At 45.2% G+C, this 24407-nt stretch overlaps 1 protein-coding gene across 2 annotated transcripts in view; it reads left to right on the top strand.

Moving 5' to 3' along the window:
- LOC133118394 (attractin-like protein 1) overlaps positions 1-24407 on the top strand; it is a 199240-nt gene that overhangs the window by 84882 nt on the left and 89951 nt on the right. Inside the window, exons 23-27 of one of the 2 annotated variants that reach the window (XM_061228373.1) lie at positions 395-489; positions 1640-1718; positions 2958-3115; positions 15825-15886; positions 16809-17604. In XM_061228373.1, coding sequence (XP_061084357.1) covers positions 395-489; positions 1640-1718; positions 2958-3115; positions 15825-15886; positions 16809-16914 — 500 coding nt within the window. In that variant the 3' untranslated portion in view covers positions 16915-17604. Of the gene's footprint in view, positions 1-394; positions 490-1639; positions 1719-2957; positions 3116-15824; positions 15887-16808; positions 17605-24407 lie in introns of those variants that run through there. The other variant, XM_061228372.1, reaches the window with a different exon arrangement.

Raw genomic sequence — 24407 nt, 5'->3', positions numbered from 1 at the left:
AATATCCGTGGTGTGATGAATCACTCCTGCTCGCCACTTTACTGCCCATGTCCAGCCTGAGTCTCTCTTTTCTGACGGGGATTCCTCCTCTCAGTCAGAGCCCCGGCCCCAGTGACATCACTCCAATGCTCACTCTCTCACTCCCGTTACCGTTTAGTACAGTTTTGCATCACAGACAGAGGTTTGTATTGGGACCGTGTACGAATTAATCATTTGGCTGTGTAAAATCCCACCCGTGCTGCAACCCTACGCGTTCTGCCTCGCTTGTGAGGTGTTCTTGCTTTTTTCTGTAGCAGCCTCAGGTATCTCAATGCAGGGAACACATGACAGATGTGACCCCCACCCCGTCCTGCTGTGGCTCTTGGAGAAGCTGACTGGGTTTGTTCCCCTGCAGATAACCTGCTGATTGATTACCAGTTCACCTTCAGTCTGCTGCAGGAGGACGACCATCACTACACTGCTATCAACTTCATGGCCACGCCCGAGCAGGTATGAACGTATACACACACCCTCACACCTGAACAGAACAGGTACACACACTCTCACACCTGAACGGAGCAGGTACACACACCCTCACACCTGAACAGAACAGGAACACCACACCCTCACACCTGAACAGAACAGGAACACCACACCCTCACACCTGAACAGAACAGGTACACACACCCTCACACCTGAACGGAGCAGGTACACACACCCCCTCACACCTGAACAGAACAGTTACACACACCCTCACACCTGAACGGAGCAGGTACACACACCCTCACACCTGAACGGAGCAGGTACACACACCCTCACACCTGAACAGAACAGGTACACACACCCTCTCACATGAACAGAAAATGTACAGACGTCACACTGTCACTCAAACCAAACCTTCCGACATTTGCTTACAGTGCCCACTGCTGCTGGTGGGACTACAGGTAATTTATTGCACACATATGCTATCTGAACAGTTCTGGGACAGATGATTCTAATCTCTCTCTCACTGCAGTAACATTTCAATTCTTATTCCTTATCGCTTTTCTGTACGTGAAGATTGGAACTGAAATGGGAATAGGTTGTCCTTGCATTAAAAGTTCAGCTGTACTGTTGAACATGTGCTTGAGAAAAACATTGATGAATATATTTGCCAAATGAAAAAGGAAAACTGATTTTCCTTAGGCATAAATTGCTTTTGTTGAGCACATTTCAATTTTCATGAAAGTGCATCATGTCATTTCCTGTGAAGTCAGGTATTTTTAGACTAAGACAGTTGAGTTTCTTTTGGGAACATACAGAGAAAAATGTGCCCCCTTTCCTAATTTCTTCTATCATTTAGTATTTTCCCACAGAATGGTTTCATTTTTAAATCACTGTTTAATTTCCTTAATGCCAAAAATGATCAAACACCCATATCACCTGTGAAAATGTAATCGCCCCTTAATCTGAAAAAACTGGTTGTACCACCTTTGACAGCAATAACTGCAATTGAACACTTTCTACGGTATAATTTGATAATAGTCTTTCACTTTGCTGTGGAAGTATCTTAGAAGAAATAAGGAAGGGGGTAAATACCTTTTTCATGGCACTGTATCTAGGTCTAACTAACACACACTGAAAAAACTGAATCTACCTTTTATTATTTGTTTTTTTTCAGACCAATAAGAACCTGGACATGTCAATCAATGCATCAAACAATTTCAACCTCAACATTACCTGGTCTATTGGCTCCACAGGTATAAGTTTCACCCAGATGTAGCATTACGTGTGCGTGCGTGCGTGCGTGTGCGTGCGTGCGTGTGCGTGCGTGTGCGTGTGTGTGCATATGTGTGTCCACGCATGCATATGTAGACCATGTCTTTGCATGTGTGAACACAAGCGGTGCTTACAATGAGCAGAAGGTAACGTGTCTGACCTGACCTGGTCGGTCAGCATCATCATATCAGTGACACTTTTACAGTACCTACAGGACTGCCGCCACCATCTCTGGGGCTGAGCTGCAGGTGGAGGTGTAACCCCCCTGCGATTCAGCAGCTACACATCGTCCAGAATTCATACAGCCCCGCACTGTCCCAGCATGCAGCAGCATTTCTCTGTCCTTGCAGCACTGAGAACCAGAAATCACTGATCTCACTCAGCGTTGGACGTTCTCTAAAAACACCACGCGTACTGTACCATCCCATTCACTCTTTCACCGAACTGAACTGATCATTTCGAAAAGAGGAAACACTGACGATTAGACCAGTCTCTTCAGCGGTGGACGTGCCGTTCTCATTTAAATACAAGGTTCACATTTTCTACTTTTAGCCGTGTAACCGAAACAAGACGCCACCATTAATATTTTGCGCAGGATACCTTTAGCAGAAATGCATAGCCCCCTGAGAATAGGGCTCTTGACAAAAGGCGAGCGGAGGCAGTGGGTTTCTGCGACAGAGCGCTCTGAAGTGCTGTGATTTTAATTAAGATAAATGTTCACACGCAGCACCCTTTAAGGCCGGGGCTTCCACATCTTTGTTTCAGAAATGCCAAAAGGAATGAAAATTTGGAGAACTGAATATCTGTGCACAACAATTAGAATATTTCAAATTGGCTCTGATAGAGAGGACAAAGTAATCATTTAGTCATGCAGTGTGGGTCTCTCTGCTGCCGTATTATGTTCCGGGGCTTATAAAACAGACATTTTCACCATGACCAATAATATCATGAGGACAGAAATGTTTTGATTCAAAATATTTAAGAAGTGGTTATATTTCTTTTCTCTTGTTGAATACCATTTGAGAAATAATGTATCATTGATTAATATATATTTTTTAATGTAACTGATCATTCTAATTCATGCTTGGTCAACACAGATAATGAAATTCAATGTGTAAAAATCACCATAATCACAGGTTTACACACCACTGGTTCTCAGCACTGCTAACCCCCATTGACCCTAGCTATCTACCGCTGAACTTTGACCCCTGTCTTTGTAGCCGGGACCATATCAGGTGAGGAGGTCCCCATTGTCTCCAAGACCAACATTAAGGACTACAGAGACAGATTCTCCTGTGAGAAATTCAGCTTCCGCACCAATCCCAACATCACCTTCTACGTATACGTCAGCAACTTTTCCTGGCCAATCAAGATTCAGGTGAGAGAAGCCAGACTCTCCTAGTTTTTGTCTTGGATGGAAAACCTTTTTTTTTTTTTTACATTACAACCAAAGAGCATGATTCTGCTAATTTCTTTCTGCATCTAAAGTATTTGTTTGATTTTTTAGAACTTCTTGAAATTTTGCCAGACTTTTCATATGAAAGTAAGTATTTGGCAAAGTTAGGAACTGGGGATATTAATGCACTAGAGTGTTGTTATTCCTTTAATTGAGGTTAAAGAAAATTCTGTGATGATGGATTATCTCTGATCAACTGTAGCTCGCAGAATTGTGTTTTTAATCATCTTCTGCGTGGGACTTACATAACATGTATCTCATAAAGATTTTTACAATTTCTGAAAATAATTTGTACTTATTCCTTTAAGGCTTAATACAACAAAATACAAACCATTATGAAATGTACTTTACAGAGAAAAATCACATTTAATGATCCATGAGTTTTTAGTGTCTGTATATCGATAATTTAAATAGCAGAGCTTTAAAACTGTACCAGTCATATAACATATTCATGGTTTAATCTTATGATCCATAAAATTAAACTGGAATTAAGTAGTAATATATTGAGCTGACAGACGTGCGTTCAGATGAGATGTGGTGGAGGGGGCGACCCAAAAAAAACGGTTAAACTGTTCTGTTTAATTGAAACTGGAGCGCTTAAATAGAGCTCTGTCACTGGCGGCTTCTGCAGCGTATGTTTGGGTAAGCATGCGTTTAAAATGGGCTTGGCCAGGCCGGTGCAACACATTTCCTCACAGAAGCAACAGAACGATGCTGAAATACTTCAAAATCCAGTGTTACTCTCTGACATTAACAGCTCTGTCTCTCACACACTCAGACTATCAGAGCTCTCTCTCTCACACACTCAGACTAACAGAGCTCTGTCTCACACACTCAGACTAACAGAGCTCTGTCTCTCACACACTCAGACTCACAGAGCTCTGTCTCTCACACACTCAGACTAACAGAGCTCTGTCTCTCACACACTCAGGCTAACAGAGCTCTGTCTCTCACACTCAGACTAACTGAGCTCTGTCTCTCACACACTCAGACTAACAGAGCTCTGTCTCTCACACTCAGACTAACAGAGCTCTGTCTCACACACTCAGACTAACAGAACTCTCTCTCACACACTCAGACTAACAGAACTCTCTCTCACACACTCAGACTAACAGAGCTCTGTCTCTCACACTCAGACTAACAGAGCTCTGTCTCTCACACACTCAGACTAACAGAGCTCTCTCTCTCACACACTCAGACTAACAGAGCTCTGTCTCTCACACTCAGACTAACAGAGCTCTGTCTCTCACACACTCAGACTAACAGAGCTCTCTCTCTCACACACTCAGACTAACAGAGCTCTGTCTCTCACACACTCAGGCTAACAGAGCTCTGTCTCTCACACTCAGACTAACAGAGCTCTGTCTCTCACACACTCAGACTAACAGAGCTCTGTCTCTCACACACTCGGACTTTGATGGAGGTTCTTTCCTTTGCTTGCAGTCTTATAGTGCAAACAAATGCAGTGTGTAGTTCCAAACATTCTTCAGACCCAAAGGGCATCTGGGGAGGGGGGTTACAAAAATGAAAAACATTGGCTGTCTGACAACATTTCTTTGGAACTGTTTTTTTTCCAGAACTAGTCATTGCAAAATCTGTGTGCTGGTGTCCAGTGTATTGATCAATAGTCTCAGAATTCCCAGATATACTGTCCTGTTACCGAGCTCCATATAGATGAAGGAAATGTGAGATTTTAATTGCTATGAAGTGTCACTTGCTTTAGACACGTACATCGGATCTCTGTGACACAGAGCCAACTAGTCTTTTGCTGCTTTTGACCTTGTGCAGATTAGGTGATGATGATGATGATGATGATGATGATGATGACGATGACTGTTCCTTCCCCTTCACGTTGTGTGAAGTTCCTGGTAATTTATTCCTAAAAGCAGACATTGAATTACCCACTTTATTGCCCACTGTCCACTGTGAGAGCTGTAATCTATGCTTTCTTTAGGGATACATGGCCTGAAAGCTCTTCCCACCACGCTGCTGTACAATGCTTGTTAATCAGTGAGAGCTTCTTAATAACTGTAGGAATCTCATTGGCCTCATCAGTCTTGGGCAGCCGGAGGTGCAGTTCTCCGCCTCTTCACTGAGGTGTGAGTAATGTGCTGTGGAAATGCTCTGCCCAAGACCGTGAACTCTTGGAAAAATGCGATGCCTCCCTTTTGTAAAAAAACAATCACTCCACTTCACAGCAGGCCGGAGATTTAAGCGCGGATAGATGGATGAGATTTGGGCCTTCGCATCCTTGGAGCGGGGAGGCTCACGCCCACCCTGAGGTGTGCGGTGCCCGTGTAACGACGGAGAGGAGATTACTGTCGAGATGGGGACTCAGGGCATATTCATCATCTCAGTCCTACTCCTGCCTCCTTAACTGAGCTTCTCTGGTACCTCTGACAGAGGCGGTTTCCACTGGTGCAGACGCATGAAAACACACACACACACACACACACACACACACACAAACACACACACTAGGGAAGAAATGAAACGCACTTGATTCAAGTGGTTGGATTCCCGTTTTAGTGGGTGATTCAGTGGCTAATTCGACAGTGCTGGAGTTTGTTGGGGATGCTTGTTAGAGACATCCCGGAGAGAAGCTCTGCAGCTTTGGCACAGATGTCTTGATGGCTGGCTCGATCCCCCGTGGAGTGTTTATGTGCCCAGATTGTAATTCTTTGAAAATATGAAGTTATTTAAAATTACAGTCCCGAGGAGTGGTGGGATATTTCATCCATGAGGTCACAGAGGACATTTTCCTCTGAACTTCTGGTTATGTAAAAGGTCAGATAATCCACTCATGATGTGATGTTAGTTTTTAGCTGGTCCATTGCTCTTCCTGGTTCACTCTGGTATTGTTTGAGATTAGCTGGTCCAGTGCTCTTCCTGGTGTCCTTAGTAATGTTAGAGGTCAGGTGACCCTGGACTTGCTGAGACTGAAGTTAAGAGCACAGCAATGTCTCACTCTGAAATCAGAACCGTGAGAGAGAGGAGGAATCTGTCGATTTGCTTGCCTTTGTTATTGTTTTTTTGTGGCAGTTCTTCTCTCCAACTCTGACTCTGAAAGAGGTGATGACAGAAAGCCTTCACAAAGCCCTGTTTACTCCTCAGGGTTCTTACAGCATCACAAACCACACAAACATAATATTTTTACTAATTTTAGCAGAAGTGAAAAACAAGTCCTGCTAAAAAGCTCTCTGGGTCGGTAATGTGCTGTAACAAAGTAAGTCTCTCAGTCTGATCTCTCTGCCTGATGGATTCAGAGGTAAATCACTGTCCTGCTCCCTAGCTTTGTGGAGTCTGTGTGCCTTCCACACGACCTCATGAATATTCATATCCCGGACAAGCCCCCATTATGTTATGTCCCAAAATAAACCTGTGTTGCAATAACCAGGGACTACAAATACCAGCTGCACAAAATCAATACCACCTGCCAGAAAGAGTCACCTACGTGCAATAAAGGAAGGTATGTTTTATTACATATGGGGAAAACCAAAATGACCAAAAGTCAGTTAGCTGGATGGTCTAGGCCAGGGATGCCCAATCTTGTCCAAAAAGGGCCAGTGTCAGTGTAGATTTCTTTCTCATGCCCAGCACAAAGACACCTGATCCCACTTATCAAAGGTCTTGATTGAAGACTGATTAGTTGATTAGTTGAAGCAGGCGTTGTCGTGTTGGGTTAAAGCAAAAAAACAAAAACAAACAAAAAAAAAAAAAGCTGCACCCAGACCGACTCTTTTCAGTAAGATTGGACACCCCTGGTCTAGGCAGAAAACTGGTCAGTTAAACTACCCTGTCTGCCAAGGTTGTAGCCAAAGGTGAGTCTTGAGGTCTGATATCTTCCCTACTCTGACCTTGCTCTCCAAAATGTGTTTAAATGAAACAAAGAAAATAAACTGCCTCACCGCCTGCGAACCAACAACAGAAAAATACAGTAAATACAAAACTTAAACTGAAAACAAAACATGCGGCACAACTGTACAGCTTAAAGAATACAATATTGCGAGCCAAAAAAAACTGGCCTCAAATGGGAAACGCAAAAGGAGTTTGTGTTGAACTGCAGAGCCTTCAAGCTTTTATCCAGTTGGGCTGTTGGGTAGACACAGGTGCGCATCATGAGCAATCAGGGAATCAGGTCCTTAATCAGCTGCACCTGCAGAAGCCACACCCAAGCACAGGCACACCGTCTCCACCACAGGAGGGACGGCGACCGCACACGGCTACACGGAGGAGTGCAGTTTGTACAGAAACACCGCAAGAGATCATCTCCGCTTTACTCTCTCCCCTCCTTTCTTACTCCGCTTTTAATTGCCCTGAACGCTGAAAGTGAAGAATCTCTGGGTCCATGTTGGTGGGCTGCGTTTGGGGAGCGATACCCCTGAACGACAGCTGCCCCCACCAACCCCGTGCGCGTCCTGCCTTAAGCCCGATGACATCACCCCGGCGCGGGGGCGGTTGAAGGGAAACTTGCCCGGCTGTAATTGCCTGTCCTCGTGGAACAGATTTAGATCCAGCCCGACATCCTGACCTTGCGATTCGTGGCCTTTCCCTCTCCGCGGAGTAAGATTAGTTCAGCGGTTCAGGGACAACCGCTTGGGGCATGGCAACCGTCGGAAGAAAAACAAATGAAAAGTAGATTAAAAAGGACACAGATATTTGTTTCCACCTTCAATGAGTCTGTTGCTTAAGTTCAGTTTGTTTCTGTTCTACAACCAAACCTGGTCTGTATCTCCCTGGATAAAAGTTATCACATTAACTGAAATGCATTAATATCCACGAGGCAGTGTTGATACCCAACGAACCTCTGATTTGTACCGAATCTCATGCTCTTTTCTCTTCTAAAAGCTGACAGGTTTTGGAGTGGTTCTGACGAACCTGGAGGGGATTAATGGCCTCTCCTTATTTTCATTGTGAAGTTTTTATGTTCTTATTTAAAAACGGCGTAGTACACACAGGGACAGAGCCTTCCTCTTGGCTAAGTGCTGGCCTTCCTTCTCTCCTCTTGATGTGGTCCTCGGTGCCTCTCCCTGTTAGTGCTTTATTAAGACGCATTAGCTGCTTTGTGAGCGATGCAGCGTTCTGTGTGAAATTGGCTCCAGACTTCTGCAGGTCGATATCCTCGCATTCTGTAAATGACCCCCCCCCCACCACTGTTCAGGAAGTGGCAGGTGAAGAGTGTGCGTGCGTGCGTGCGTGCGTCTATACACATGTGTCTTTGTGTGTGTCTATACACATGTCTGTTTGTGTGTGTCTATAGGCATGCGTGTGTATACAAATGTGTGCATGCATGAGTAAACAGAGTGGGGTTCTCTCTCTGCCCCCCACCCAACCCCACCACTCTCTTACACCCGGAACATTAGCCCCAGCACCAGGAGTAATGTTCTCCTTGACACGCCATCCCTGCTGGGGCACCAGGCCTCCTGCCGTGCACCTGAGACTGATTTCTGCGTATTAAAGGGGTTTCTATAGGAGGGGTGTGCACTTCCCCGGTGCTGCTGGCTTGCAGTAATCCTGCTTTATTAGATTCACCGGCTCGTAGGCACTTATTTATCCAGGCAGCGGACATCATTGCATCAAACGTCTCGTGTAATTTAATTGGCGACATGCTCCGCGTCCTGTGTTTCAGCATTCACTCATATTTATGCGCTCCAGTGACAAAACATCTTTTATTGAACGAAAGGTAATGTGAAACATCAAATATGGTACACGTCTGTCTGATGACTGGCCTATCGGAACAGATCTCTTCCCTCCTGCCGGTAATAGTAGAGGGGGGCTAAGTGCTGACGGAATGAGGGAGGCATGGGGTTGGGGGTTGGGGGGGTGGGTGGAACCCCATTGGGGTGCCGTGTACTTGTATGGGGTGGCTTCTGTTCAATCTTGGTTTTACTATTGGGGTGGGGATAGCTGTCAATTCCATACTATAATGGATTATATATCCTGAGAGTCCTCTAAAATGACCTCAGTAAAGAAAGACTGCTCATAGACAGCGCTTCACAGTGAGTGTGTGTGTGTGTGTGTGTGTGTGTGTGTGTGTGTCTGTGTCTGTGTGTGTGTGTGTGTGCATGCGCACACTCAGTTTTTCCATTTGTGAAATTGCAGGTTAATTATTTAAATTGCCCTGGTGTGTGACTAATATGCCCTTAATCACTGCCTGCCTCAGTTCCCACTCCTGTGCATATCCTTACATGGTGTCCCATGATGCACCTGTACTGACGTCCACCGGAACAGTGTAGAGGAAAAACAGCAGGTAGAACATTCCCAAATGCTGATCAGGATGCAAATATTAATGAGGAGATTGCTATTTTTGGACGTATTAATGGAAGCTCAGCTTGCTTGTGTAGATCCAATAAAGTGCTAGTGATGGATTCTTGGAAGTGGCCCAGAGGTTTACTCTCTCCGTTCAGAGCTTTTGGGGGGCAAGTTAGCCCATCACTTTTTTAGCCACGCATCCTGGGCTTTTTGACGATAGTTTTGTGCTAGTAGTAACCAATAGAAAACAATAACATCAAAAATAGCTTCACAAAAATAATTCACATTTTGTATCATTGCTAGGGAGGTTGGAAGGACAGAGATTTTTCTGTTCCCTTGTGCCAAAAATTATCTTAATGCTAATGGAGTAAAGCACAACTTCTGTGATTTCATGTTTTAAAATATGTTTAATTTTTACAATTCAAGTAAGTGGGCTTGTAAGCCTTATGATCAGCAGGACAGTCACTGCAAATCCTTTACTGGAAAAGAACAGGACAGTGATTGAAAGACAGGCTTAGTAGATGTGACTTTGTCCAAGCAGCATTGCTATCAGGGTATCTCTGATTGACCTTGTCTTAAATTGAGTCTGCCACAGTTTCTGTTCTTTTTCAGAGTGATCGGGTCACCACGGGAGCTCTCTCCAAATTCACAAAGATGTGTCATAATGGCATCCCTAAGTGGCTGATCCATGGCTCTGGAGAGCTGATCCTTACTCCGTAGAACTGATCCTTACTCCGTAGTGCTGATCTTTACGCTGTAGTGCTGATCCTTGGCCCTTTAGTGCTGATCCTTACTCTGTAGTGCTGATCCTTATTCTGTAGTGCTGATCCATGGCTCTTTAATGCTGATCCTTACTCTGTAGTGCTAATCATTGGTTCTCTTGTGTTGATCATTGGCTCTTATGGTGATTCTTGGTTCTCTACTGCTGATCCTTGGCTGTTGGTCCCCTCACCTTACAGCACTGTGGTTTGGACTTCCACTGGTTGATTGGTCATCCTTCCAGTGATGCTGATCACCAGCTGACTGCACGGCCTGGATTTAGCCTGCAGACAAACTCCCGAAATTCGGGATTCGGTTGGTATGCCTCGCTAGCAAGCTGAAACTCTGAAAACGCGTGTTCCCTTTATACGAGCACACATATCCATTATGGTTACCATAAAAATATGAACGTTACAGATTGTTCGCAGAAATATCTGCTTTCCCCCTCGGCTGTATCCCCATGTGCCCCACTGCTTTCAGTGTGAGGGAGAGGACACGTTCTCCAGCGCTGAGAGCTCTGCTGCCACATCATCAAAGCACCAGATATCACTCCTCACCTGTGGGATCTCTGGAGTCTGTCAGACGCAGGGCAGGTAGCAGGCAAGAGCCAGTTCCTAATGGTGAGCGCCGGTACTGAAGATGGCGAGGCGTCAGGCCCAGTTTAACGCACTCACTGGGTAATCGCGCTGAAGGGGGTTTTCAGAAACCTCCCAGCTGACCATGTCATTGTAGCCTGGGTTTTCAGTACAGTGATTGTTTTAGGTTTAGGTTTAGGTTTTAGCTTAGGTTTAGGTTGTGTCCAGTCTGATCACTGTCTGAACTGCGTGTGTATGTGGGTGGGGTTCTTGGAGGTAGGAGGGGTCTGGGCTTTGGGGCTGCCCTCTGGTCATGTTCTAGGCCTTCTGTTTTCTTATGCTCACTTATTAATATGCAAATGTATTCGAATGAGCTAAGAAGGCTGTTATGCACGTGTTGTTTCCATCAGAACAGCCGGTTTCCCAGGTTACAGATAGATGTGTAACGAGCACCTATTATGTGTGATGCTGTTACTATGGTGTGTGTGTACTGTGCAATAGAGTATATATGGTATTGTGTTGGACAGAGTGGGCATACGTGTGATAAAGAGTATTGGTGGTGTACTGTGTGAGTACATTTTGGGTGTGTGTGCTATTGTGTAGTACTGGTGTAATGTTGGAGCACAGTTTGGGTATAAGTGTGCTATTGTGTAGTAGAGGTGTAGTGTGTGAGTATAGCTTGGGTTTAAGTGTGCTGTTGTGTAGTAGGGTTGCAGTCTGTGAGTACAGGGTGGGTATAAGTGTGCTATTGTGTAGTAGAGGTGTAGTGTGTGAGTATAGTTTGGGTTTAAGTGTGCTGTTGTGTAGTAGAGGTGTACTGCCCTCTGGTGAAGGTTGTTGCAGTGGGCACTTAGTGGGCTGACTCAGTTCACATTGTTGCGTGAGGCACACAGGTAAGTGTGGAATATAGGAGCTGCACTGTGCTCTGCTCATAACTCACTCATTAAAGGTTTCCTTAAAAAAACAGGAAGTTATGGTGCTTGCAGTTTCTGCTGCTTTTATTTTCTAACAGAGTACCCTTAATGGACTGGAGAAAGCAGCCCGGCATTTCTGCAAAGCAACGCAGAGTCATGGGGGGGAGGAAGAGGCGAGAATGCTGAGTTTTCAAAATAAAAAAACACTTTTGTGATGGAAGACATCTTTATGGAAAAGTGACCAGGCTGGGAGGAGAGGCACTCTGTGAGCGGAGGCTGCCCCGTGCTCTCAGGCTGAGGCCCTGGCTGTGTGGGGAGACTGCCCCGTGCTTTCCGGCTGCCCCGTTCTCTCAGGCTGGGTGTGGAGACTGCCCCGTGCTCTCAGGCTGCCCCGTGCTCTCAGGCTGCCCCGTGCTCTCAGGCTGCCCCGTGCTCTCAGGCTGCCCCGTGCTCTCAGGCTGCCCCGTGCCCTCAGGCTGCCCCGTGCCCTCAGGCTGCCCCGTGCCCTCAGGCTGCCCCGTGCCCTCAGGCTGCCCCGTGCTCTCAGGCTGAGGCCCTGGCTGTGTGGGGAGACTGCCCCGTGCCCTCAGGCTGCCCCGTGCCCTCAGGCTGCCCCGTGCCCTCAGGCTGCCCCGTGCTTTCAGGCTGCCCCGTGCCCTCAGGCTGCCCCGTGCCCTCAGGCTGCCCCGTGCTTTCAGGCTGCCCCGTGCCCTCAGGCTGCCCCGTGCCCTCAGGCTGCCCCGTGCCCTCAGGCTGCCCCGTGCCCTCAGGCTGCCCCGTGCTCTCAGGTTGAGGCCCTGGCTGTGTGGGGAGACTGCCCCGTGCCCTCAGGCTGCCCCGTGCCCTCAGGCTGCCCCGTGCCCTCAGGCTGCCCCGTGCTTTCAGGCTGCCCCGTGCCCTCAGGCTGCCCCGTGCCCTCAGGCTGCCCCGTGCCCTCAGGCTGCCCCGTGCCCTCAGGCTGCCCCGTGCTCTCAGGCTGCCCCGTGCTCTCAGGCTGCCCCGGCTCAGAGCGGGTGCTGGGCAGCTGTGCTATCGATCACCCCGGCCCTCCTCCCCACTGCTGCGTTAGCCGCAGCGACAGTGATGGGAAACGCTTCGCACACTAGCCTTTCTCTTCCCGTACCGAAATGTAATCTTCACATCGCTCCCTGCGGAAATCCCAGTACTTTTAAAACATGCATTCCTCCCGGGGGTGATGTGACGGCAGAAACACTTTTTCCACCTTTCTTTCTTTTTTCTTTTTTTTTTTAAATGCGGCTTTCTGTTTTTGAACAATGAAGAATTTTTGAAAGTTTTTCTTTTTTCTTCTTAAGTGAGGACTGCTTTTTGTTTATATGAACTTTAGAGAGACCTTGGAAAAGGTGTGTAGTACGAACACGTACGCAGAGGCGACGGGCTGATATGCTTTCCCTTTAATGTGGAAATATAAATATAGGTTCCGCTAATAGGTTGAGCTGTGCTCGAGGCTGCGGAGGGGATGCTGGGAAATCAATTATGCGCGCGCGATAATCCAATTATTCTGAACATCTTTACTTTGGAGACGAGGCCTTGTGCGCAGGATTACCTGGAGGAAGAACGTTTCAGTGCGGTAGGAGAGGTGTTTGGGTCCGTGTGAGGAAGGGCCCCTCTGCATGACGATGAATGCCTGGAGAAGCTGTCCCAAAGCGCGTGTCGCCGATGCCTTAACGCCGCTGATGTCACTCTTATTTTATTTTTTTTAAACTGTGGTGTTACTTGTAAAGTCGCTGTGGTACGGGGAAAACTTATCTCCCCTATGCAAGTGGGGTGCTTCCATCTTGCGCTAAACCAAGGGAACTCTTAATGCGAAACAGATACTGGGACAGGAGCTAAAGCTCTGTGTCTGCCTGCCGTTAAAGCTGGAGGTTTTCTGTTGTGCATTGTGAAAGTTCAAGACTATGTCCTCATATCCTCCATGTGGGATGAGTGTGTTTGGGGGGGTGAGTTTTGGAAGTGTGAGGTGGGGGTGAATACTCCAGATGAAGCAGTGCACTAATGCTACTCCAGATGAATACTCCACGAGTACACTACTGCTACTCCAGGTGAATACTCCACGAGTACACTACTGCTACTCCAGGTGAATACTCCACGAGTACACTACTGCTACTCCAGGTGAATACTCCACGAGTACACTACTGCTACTCCAGGTGAATACTCCACGAGTACACTACTGCTACTCCAGATGAATACTCCACGAGTACATTACTGCTACTCCAGGTGAATACTCCACGAGTACACTACTGCTACTCCAGGTGAATACTCCACAAGTACATTACTGCTACTCCAGGTGAATACTCCACGAGTACACTACTGCTACTCCAGATTGACTCTGCCCACCCATTATCTTCAGAGGCATACAAACGGATTAAAGGAAGTGTAAAATCTGCAATAACAGTCGTGGTAAGTTGCCCTGGGTAACTGTATGTTAAGCAAACAAATCAAAGCTGAACAATCGGACAAAAGCTGATAAAAGCTGTTCGCTCAAAGAAAAACGTGGAAACACGTTTAATGGAACCGCCGCTGTGAAATGCGTTTAGTCTGAAAAAGATTGCGCAACTTTCGTGCTGCTTTATTCTGTACAGGATCCTGGGTTCTGGGTTATGACTGAAACTTCATTATTTTCCCTCAGACTGAGAAGCTTCTGTCTGTCCCCCAACTGAAAGTGGCTTCAGTATTTGCATTACAACCAGGGACCCCATCCAGGAACTGTGTGAATACAGTTTTGGGGGAACATCTGGTCATTAGTAAAATGTTTCATTGGCAAAAAGGTTTTAATTGCATAACATGGCAGCTATGTTTATGGCTGCTATCATCCTCAAACAAACCATATGGAGAGGAGGAGGATATATCCAAAACATTCCTATGTGTATGTGCCTGTAATATGTGTACACGTATGTGCCCGTAATATGTGTAATATTACTCATGATAATAGTGAGTGGTAGTAATAGTTGGTAGTTTTTGTGTTTGTGTATTTGTGTTGAATTGGTGTGATTGTGATTGTGATTGTGTTGGGGTTCTCGAAGTTTGTGGAGGGTTTGTAACGGATAGGTCTCTAGCAGGGTTTAGGTTTTCGGGTGGAAAAGGCAGGTTTTCTAATGATCTCGTTGTTGTTGACTGCAGAGGAAATGCAGCCTCTCTCCCCCATGCAGCGAAGTATCTCTCCCTTTCCCTCCCCCTTGGTCTCTCTGTCTCTCTCTCTCATGCACACACACACACACACACACACGCACACTGACAGGTGGACAGACAGACAGACCTCTCTCCCCCTCACGGCTCATGGCTTTGACCCTGCTAAGGGCAGGTGTGAACTCTGAGGCTTCTTCCTGAGCTCTGACTGCTTCCTGGTCATGACATGGAAGAGAACACCAGCCATGCCTGGGGCCTCTGCCTCCCTCACAGCCAGGAGTGAGGCTCACAAGACCTTTCCCTCAAATGAAAATAAAAAAGGAACAAAAATAAAACATGCCTGTGTGTGAAAAATGTGTTTGAGAACTCTGTTTGCGCTTCTTTTTTTGTTTTGCTTAAAACAAAATGATAAACAACCAATAATGACTTTAATAACTGATTGTAACCACCAGACTTTCTGCCAAGTTAATTTGTGGCAGATGGTCCTTTCTGTTATAGAGGTGTTAGTGTTTTTTCCATTTCTGTGGCCCTGGAGCTCTTTTATAACTGGGGGGGGTGACAGTGGTGTCGTACAGCTGTAATACTGGTGTGACACTGGTTCCCGTCTGAGCAAAAAAACGGAACCGGTAACAATCAGCACGTTTTAATGCTACAGAGCCTTTTAACTCTGAAGAGGTGGTTGACCCATTCCTGAACAGAGAGACTGGCAGGCTGTTTACTTTTCGCATCAATGGTTTGTCAAGAACCCCCCCCCCCCCCCCCCAAAAAAAAAAAATACCTGTCTTAGAAAACTGAAATATGTTTGTTGTGAAGTGAATTTGAGGGTAAAGTTGAAGCAGAAGAATGATGTTTGTGCTGTGGAGTGAACGTTAATGGAAAATGGAGGGGAACAATCTCCTCTCAGCTTTTTGCCGTTTTTATGCCTTTGACGTCTGTAATGCGTGCAGCTTTACCACTGAGCCCCCTCTCTCCCCTTCCCCTTCACAGATCGCCTTCTCCCAGCACAACAGCATCATGGACCTGGTGCAGTTCTTTGTGACCTTTTTCAGGTGAGTTCAGTGTCAGAAAAATACATTTTTGTATCCTTTAAATCTTTTCAGTACATCTCAAAAAGATTGCCATGGGACAATGGAAGAAATGGCCTGCCCCTTTGCCTTTCTGCCTGCCCAGGTGATGTGCGATGTGCGCTAACCCGCCTCTTTTGCTCTATTGTGATTGGTTTGCGGGAGGTCCTTTATGTCTATGTTTAATCCCTCATTGGCTAGTCTCACAAACGGGCGTGCTCAGCCCCACATTGTTCACTGCTGAAATTAATTTTTGAATAATTGCATTGGAGGTCGAACCCTGTCTTGTGATACACTTTTCCCTGTGGAAATATACCGTAAGCTTGGTACAAGATAATATACACAATGCAATGAATACATATTAAATTATCTGTGAGGGGGTGGAATTTGTTTGCATGTGAAGTACAGTTTATGCTCAGAATATTCATTTTTATTCTCATTCTTATTCGTAGTAGTAGTATTAGTATTAGCAGAGGTAGTAGTGATAAGTGGTGGTAGCACTTATAGTAAGAGCTGCTGCCGTTCTTGCTGTTGTTGTTGTAGTAATAAAGAAGTGGTGTTAGTTGTAATTATTCCCAAAAATGTACCTAGTATCTGTTTTTATATTCATATAAACTTGTTATTGTGCTTTTCTCTACAATTCACTCGGATGTGTATTTGACTCGATCGATTTTCTCGGTCTTGCCTGTTCTCCGAGCCTTGTTATATGCACTTCTAATTCACCCGGGACAAGAGTGTTTCCGCAATCAATAATTTATATATCAACTGGGAGCTCGAATCGCTTTTAGAATAATCCAGCATTTAATCGCGCACAATAGATCAAGCTGTAAATTTCTGTGTATTATGATGAGCTCGTGAGAAAGGTCCACTGCTCTGCTCTCTCCACTCATAACAATACTTTCTCTAGAATACTCACCTTCTCCATCCCACCTTTCCAAAATGGACAGAGGTTGATGTTTCTTGATGGCGGAGGACTTCTGAGTGGGTGTAGAGTGAGGAATGCCTCAGGTTGATTGAAGGCTAACTGCAACGAGCTACTGTCTGCATCATCTTTAGTGTACCCCTCATGCAGAAAGGCCCTCTCATTACCTGCCGTGATTGCCTAGTCCGTTTAACGGATGTCTCAAATGCAGTTTTGTGAATGTGTGCGCACGATCGCGTGCGAGTATGTGCATGTCTTTGTAGTTGTAGACGGACAGACGGACCGAGAAAAGGCGACAGGCAGACCCACAGACACAGACAGAGTATGTATTTTGCGTTGCGGTCAGGCTCCAGCTGACAGGATTAGAGCTGAAGTGTTGGCACTGGAGCTGTGAAGCTGACTGTGTAATGAGCTGCCCTGCAGGCAGGGGGCGCTGTGACGTGATCGGGCCTGGCACTTAGAGATGGAGGTGAAGGTGTAGGGATCCGGTCTCGTGCCTCATCAGACCGAAATAAGCCTCGAATAGCCGCGAGCGGAGGGATGTATATTTAAATCTTCGCACTGTTATAACACCGTTTCTCTACATTTAACTGTTACTACACTTCTTTACACTTCATACTTATTAAAATGCACTGTAATTACAGCTAATTTTCAGAGAAAGTTTATTTTTACTCTTGCACCTCATTGACCTGCGTGTTTACAGGCTTTCCACTAGAATCGCACCTCATTGCGTGTTAAAAACAGCTGATTTTAGCAAGCGATCTGTTAAACTATTTATGGATATGGATGAAATTTGTATGTCCATGCCAGTTCAGCCAGCTCTTGCCAGTTAACCAATAAAACTGTGATGTTTAACCACGTGTGAAGTCAGTGGCGTTGTGAATATATGTTGTTTTTATTTCCTATAAAATATTAAGAAAATAACCATTCATACTGTTTTACCCCTCATTTAAATGAGGTTGATGTATTTTTGTAGTAAAAATAAACTTTTTACAAAGAATGCACGCTGCATGTTGACTTGGCTAGTTAGCTCAGTCTTCTTTGTAATTTCGATTTAACAGCAGGCACAAGTGTAAAGATTGCTTGTTCCTTGAGGGTGATTTTTCTTTCCGCTGTCTGACTTCTTTTAGTTTATCCCTCAGTTCTTGTCATTTTCTCCAACCATTTTGCTTGTTTGTTATCGGTTCTTGGTATACACACGGTTTAATTGTGTCAAGGTTACCCACATAATTTTCATCCATCTCTGTATCCCTTAGGACGTTATCTATCTTAAACCATTAATTATCTTATGGGGTCCTTGTTTGAATTATGACATGCTGAGCTAATTGGTGCAGCCAGTTACACAGCTGGTCACAATGAGTATCTGGTTCTCAAGAGGTTAGTGTTGTTTTCACATTGCCTTGTGCAGACTGGTTTATTAACTACCTTTGGTCTTGCACCAGGTCTGAAAAGTTATTTTTGAATATGTTTGATGTTTAAAATGAGAGCTGGCTTCGTCACTTCACCAGTGCCTCTCTGCTGTTAATTACACCTCATTTACAGCCCATCTGCGTATTTACACTGTTGTTACACTACATTTGCTTCCTGAGCTGTTGTTATTACAGCTAATTTCACAGCTCCAGTGCTTTTACCCTTTTATAATACCTCATTTACTCTGCATTTATGTGCTGTGCAGTCCGTAAGTATTTGGACAGTGGAACAACTTTAGGTTGTTTTGGCTCTGTACTCCAGCACATTGGCTTTTAGATTAATTGAGAATCTAAGCCTGAAGGACAGACTGTCAGCTTTAATTTGAGGATATTTACATCTACATATATCAGGTGTACAAAACAGGGATTACAGCCCTTTTTATTCATAGGTCTGCCATTTTAGGCAAACAAAAGTAATTGGACAACTGGCTGCACAACCCTTTCTTTGCGACTGGCTGGCTCACTTGGCTTTTTGATGATGTGGTTGCTGACAGCAGCAGCCAGGTTAATTCTGAAGTACACAAAACATCTGCTCCAATACAAACAAATGCCTCAACTAAACTCAACGGCACTTCACCTTGCAGCAGGACAATGGCCCTAAACACAATGCTAAAGCAACCAAGGAGCTTTTTAAAAATTGCAGTCTTCTTGACTGGCCAAGTCAGTCTCCTGACCAGAATACAATTAAACATGCTTTTCATTTGGAGAAGACTGAAGTGAAAAAGCCCTGAAATAGACAGGAACTAAAGATGGCTGTAGTCCAGCTCATGTCCAAGTACTAAATATGACAACTTTATTTAAGATTATATTAATTTGTAATTTAATCTATGTATTAAGAGAGTGACGATCACCAACATACGGTTTGTGTGAAGAGAAAAGTCATGTCAAATCAGATAAGTACATATTCGTATAGTTTGGAACCAGTGTATTGAGCAAGCCGTAACATCTCCCATTAGACAGCTTTTCTGGTTTAGAATTTAAATTCCGCTCATTTCTCATTAGCAACTGAAGCGCTACAGTGTTCCAGATAGAGGCTAGCCATATTAGCATGACCTTGGGTTCTGACAGCAGTGATGTCCTTTCTCCCCCATATGCTATTACTTATCAGTGTCTATGGGGAGAGAAATAGCCTGTGTGCCCAGCATGCTAGACAGAACAGTGTCCGAGCACTGCAGCCAGCTCCCCGGTTATCAGGGATTCTGCCACACTGGCAACCCTTGAGGTGCGTGTCTGTTTGTGTGCATGGTAGTGCGTGAGGAAGAGACTGGGTCTGTGTTCCAGGTGTGTGTCCCTGGCTGTGTTCTCCTTGTGCTCCTTGTGTCTTGTTGAGATGTAGGTGTCATTAATGCAGAAACGAAACTGGGGGCCATCTGGCTTGCAAATGTTTGAGACCCTCTCTCTGAACAGCGTTTGAAGCTGTCCATTCCCCTTTTCTGGTCTGCTTTCAGCGGATTGGTCTGAATCGAAATGGATTTGGTCATGTTGGTCCCTCTGAACTGAAACCCCGGGCTGGTCAGAGGAGGACAGGTCCCTCATCTTAAGTTTCTTCCTCTTTGTCCTCTTTGGAGTCTTTCCTATGTCGCTCAGAAGTGTTTTGTGACAAATTATGTGTAAAATGTGTGTATAAATAATGGTAAATGGTCTGGATTTATATAGTGCCTTTATCTAAAGAGCTGTACAATGAATGCTTCTCATTCACCCATTCACACTCACACACGCACACCAATGGCGATTGGATGCCATGCAAGACACCAACCAGCTCATCAGGAGCATTTGGGGTTAGGTGTCTTGCTCAGGGACGCTTCGACACACCCATGGCATGATTGAACCGGCAATCCTCTGACTGCCAGACAACTGAAATTAATTATTTAACATCTTTCTGCACAACCCAGTGACAGCTCACCAAAATGGAACCCAGATACTGCAAACCCCTCACATTAATGCAACCCAGATAGCATCGTTGGTTCAGTGAAACATAACCTTGAAATAAGGCAACCCAGATACCATAGCTCAGAGAAATGGCACCCAAATATTGCACACACCCTCCAAAAACGAATGGGGTATCATGTTCGTTATTACAGCTGTCTGTGGCCCCAGGTTCTGCCCCTGCCACTGTACAGTCTCTCTATCATACTTTGTAAAATGACCATAAAATAAGCCACCTTTTCACCGGGCCTGAACCTGACCTCTGTGAAAAGGGAATCCAGGGCGCAGAACCCTTGTCGAATCCACCGTTTTGCTTCAAAAGCCAATTATAATGTTTTTTAGGATGACCGAGGCGCTGGTGTGTTTGATGGGATATTTAATAACTAGTCCCCAGAAATCAGACTTTTAATATTAAAAAGTAGTACCAATTGGCCTGAATCACTAACTAAACCAAAGAGGGAGGCATTTCCCTCCCCATGGCTTTAATAGTGTTTGCTGCTTGTGGTCTACTTCACGCTGGAGTACATGTTGTTCAATTCCTGAAATCCATTTCGGTCCAGTCATTTCCCTTGATGGCGGCTTATTATGTAGTAAAAAAAACTCTGAAATTGTGTGCTCTCCTCAATATAAACACACATAATGCAAGCGATTGCCCCCAGGTTATTAAGCTGTGCTTAACATTCGGAGTGATCGCCGCACTGCTCAATCACACTTCAAAATGACATTCATGAGAGTTTGTTGAAATCATGTTGAAAATCCAATGAAAGTTTTCAGAACAGCCCCAGAAGAAGAAATAGTACTGGCAGCTGCACTCGCTCCAAAACAGAGTCGCTAACGTAGGCTTCTCTGCCATGCGGAGAATGAAGACTCGTAACTCATCGACGAAAGAGAAAAGGGAAAAAAATATCCTCGGGGGGTGATCGGTTTACATCCCTCCAGTCTTAAGCGTGGCCCAGTGTGCCGGGTGTGGCGTGAGGTGTTAGATTGGGGGATGTTTGCGGAGATTTACGGAGCTGCCGATGTTGCCGCATTAAAAGGGCTCCGGTGTCACGCTGGCTGGGTGTTTCCACCAGATCGCTTTAATTATCTGGCTTTTAGGAGCCAAAGCCTGCAGTTACCCAGGAGAAAATAAAACTTGAGTTGTGATAGAAATGTCAGGTTGCCCCACCAGGCTTTTCTGTCCTAGAATAAGGAGAGCGAACACACTGTGCCAAAAAGAGAGCATTTTTAATCTCATACTATCCCCTCCCCCTTTTGTTTATTTAATAAGTTATTAATGTAGAGTTTCCTTTCTGCTTTTTACACAGTTGGTAATGACAAGCGTTACCACAGATTCAGTCTGAAACAAAGACCTGATGTAATCTGCATTGGCAGGCTTCTGCTCGATCTCATTCAGCTGTTTGTGGATACTGCAGACCCCGTGTGTTCTGGTGGAATTATTAGATGTGTTGGTTTCCGTAATCAGCTGAGGTGCTGTGGTCCTGTAATCCTATAAATCAGGGACACTCAACCTTTCCCGGAAAGGGCCGGTGTGTGTAACTGCTTGGTTGGAACAAGAGCCGGCACCCACTACATGATTCTACTAATCAGCCGTTTGAGTCTTTGCTTAGAACTTTGATTAGTAGAATCGTGTGTAACTGCTTGGTTGGAACAAAAGCCTGCACCCATGGTTTAATATGGTTTAATAATGTGCTGCATGAAATATTCACTCTGGATTCTTTGGGAAGGTGCTGTGATGGTCCCAATTGCTAAATACTAAGCAGTGACTTTCTTACCTAGTGGAGCGCCCTGAGTGTGCTTTCTGAAATGTCTCTGATGGCTTCGAGGAAAGTATATTTTCCCTCTGAATTTTAAAATGTTAACTGCTAATTGAAAATCATATCAGTCCTTGAAATGCTCAAGTATTTCAGTTTTAAAAACCTCATTAGCTTCAAAAAGCAATTTTAAACTGTTTTCTTTGAAGGCTCATTTCAAGTCACTGTCCTCTTTTAAAGATGTTTTTCTAAATGAGCAGAAGAAATGGAATTACAGTAAAGAGTGCCCTTACGCCTCAACGGCATTTACGCTAATTGGTGACACTGCGGTTCAGTTTGGCCCAATTACTCAACTCCAGTCGGAGCCTGGGGTTCTCCCCGTACGGAGATGGACCATGAGTGAGGAGTGATTCACTGATGCCCGTTGTTAACCGAGAGGTGACCTACCCTGTTTTTGGAGAGCTACAGCTTTTCAGCTGTTTTTTTGTCTGAACTTTAAAGCCAGGGACCAGGGCCTCCCATGCTCCCATGGTGGCTCTGACAAGGTGATTATTTTGTGATTTTTACAGTGAAACATCCCAGAGCAACGGTTATCTGTTCCATAGCAAAGACACGACTAAAATATTAACTGTGTGTGTGTGTGCTCATGTGTGTGAGAGAGAGAGAGAGGGTGTGTGTATCGAGTAGCTGACCTCCTGAGAAGCATGTTCTAGCCTGACCTGAGCTCAGTGACGGCTCCATTCACCTCTACGTCGCAGGGTCAGTCACTCCCTGGTTGTTGTACTGGATGTTCTCTGGATGTTATTGCGTGTAAGGTGCTTTGTGCTGGCTGTGGTGAGACCGCAGGTTAGGCACAATCATAAAAGATCGCCTGTGCTTGTGTTGACGAGAGTGTAATTGTGACAAGATGTATTTTTTGCCATTTTTACAGTGAAGCATCCCAGTGCAACTGTTTTTATCTCTTCCATAGCAAAGACACTACTAAAATATTAACTGTGTGTGTGCTCATTTTAGAGAGAGAGAGGGTGTGTGTATCTAGTAGCTATCCATATGTACAGTGGTTATTTCGCAGTAAAAATCTACTCTTGCACACAAAAACAAACATTGCCAGTAATTGCTTCACATTTCACTTGTTTCTGTAGTTCTGTTTCTGTGAGTCTGCGATGTAGGTTTTGTTACTGCACAGCATGTTGAGTTTAAACCGACACTGAACTGGATTTAATCATTTTCACACATTTGTCATTTTGCTTACGAATGAATGCGCGTGTTAATGTTTTTTTATTCACACTCCGTTTGGTAAGTTCATTTCATTGAGCGCTGAACTCAGGGATGCTGAAGAGGGGGAAAAATGTAACACATTAATTTGCAATTTAAAGATGAGGAAATTGCTGCTTGCATGCAGACCGCTGTTTGTAATCGTTCTCCGGTTTTCCTTCACCTTCCGTCTCATCAGGTCTATCAGTCTCCTCGGTGGGCAGTGTGGCTGCTCATCACAGGAAGCGGCTATGTGATCCCAAGCGAGTATTGTCACTGTTAAATTCCAGCCACGGATTCCACATTGTTAGGTGGGGCAGGGGGGTGGAGGGGGCTGCATACATTTTATGAAATTAATTTGCTTTCATGGTCTCTTCTGCTGAATACACTTCTAATCACAGCAATTAGAAAGCTCAGCCCATTAGTGGTAAGCTGTTACAGTGGTGTTGTGGAGAATGGATTTTGTATGAAATGGTATATGGGGGAACAGGCGCGTGTTTGGCATGACGGTCCTCCAGAGATTCGTAGACATTACTCAGTCTGAGCGTGTGAGCACACAAGGTTACTCCTGCTCTCCCCTCCGTCCTGCTGGTGATCGAGATGTCTGCCTTTTATGGCCATTTCTTACTTCGGCAAAGCTCTGAAATCTGTCTCTCCTCTCATTACAGCTGCGGAAATGGCAGCTTTCCTGGTTAAACCATCTGTTAAGCTGTACATGCGTCCTCCCCATGGATGTGCTTGTGATTCTCGGCTCTCTGCGAGTGAAGCTCACCTTGACGCAGAGCGATTAGACTGTGACCTCTGACCTCTGCTACTAATTCCGCTATTTGTTCTTGTCCTTCTTTTTTTCTTTTTTTTGCCTCTCTGCTGTTGCCTATCAGTCGGCAGGGCAACCCCTTGCCCTTCCACCTTCCTCTGAACCTCTGAAATGCCTGGTCTTCTCTATCCGTAGCAGTTTCTCTGAAGACATTACATCCGATTATTAATTAATTTTATGATTATTAAACTTGTCCCTCCAAGGTTTCGAAGCGGGACACACCGAGGTTAAGACTGAGGAAGCGTTTGAACAGGTGTCTTTGGTATTTGACACATTTGACTCCAGCAGACTTTCAAATAATCCCCTCCATCCCCCTCATCTGGTGAATTAGCTTTAAGCACATTTTGTGTGAATTACATTACGG

Source organism: Conger conger, chromosome 18, assembly GCF_963514075.1.
Source record: "Conger conger chromosome 18, fConCon1.1, whole genome shotgun sequence".
NCBI lineage: Eukaryota > Metazoa > Chordata > Actinopteri > Anguilliformes > Congridae > Conger > Conger conger.
This window is presented reverse-complemented; position numbering and strand designations above follow the sequence as displayed.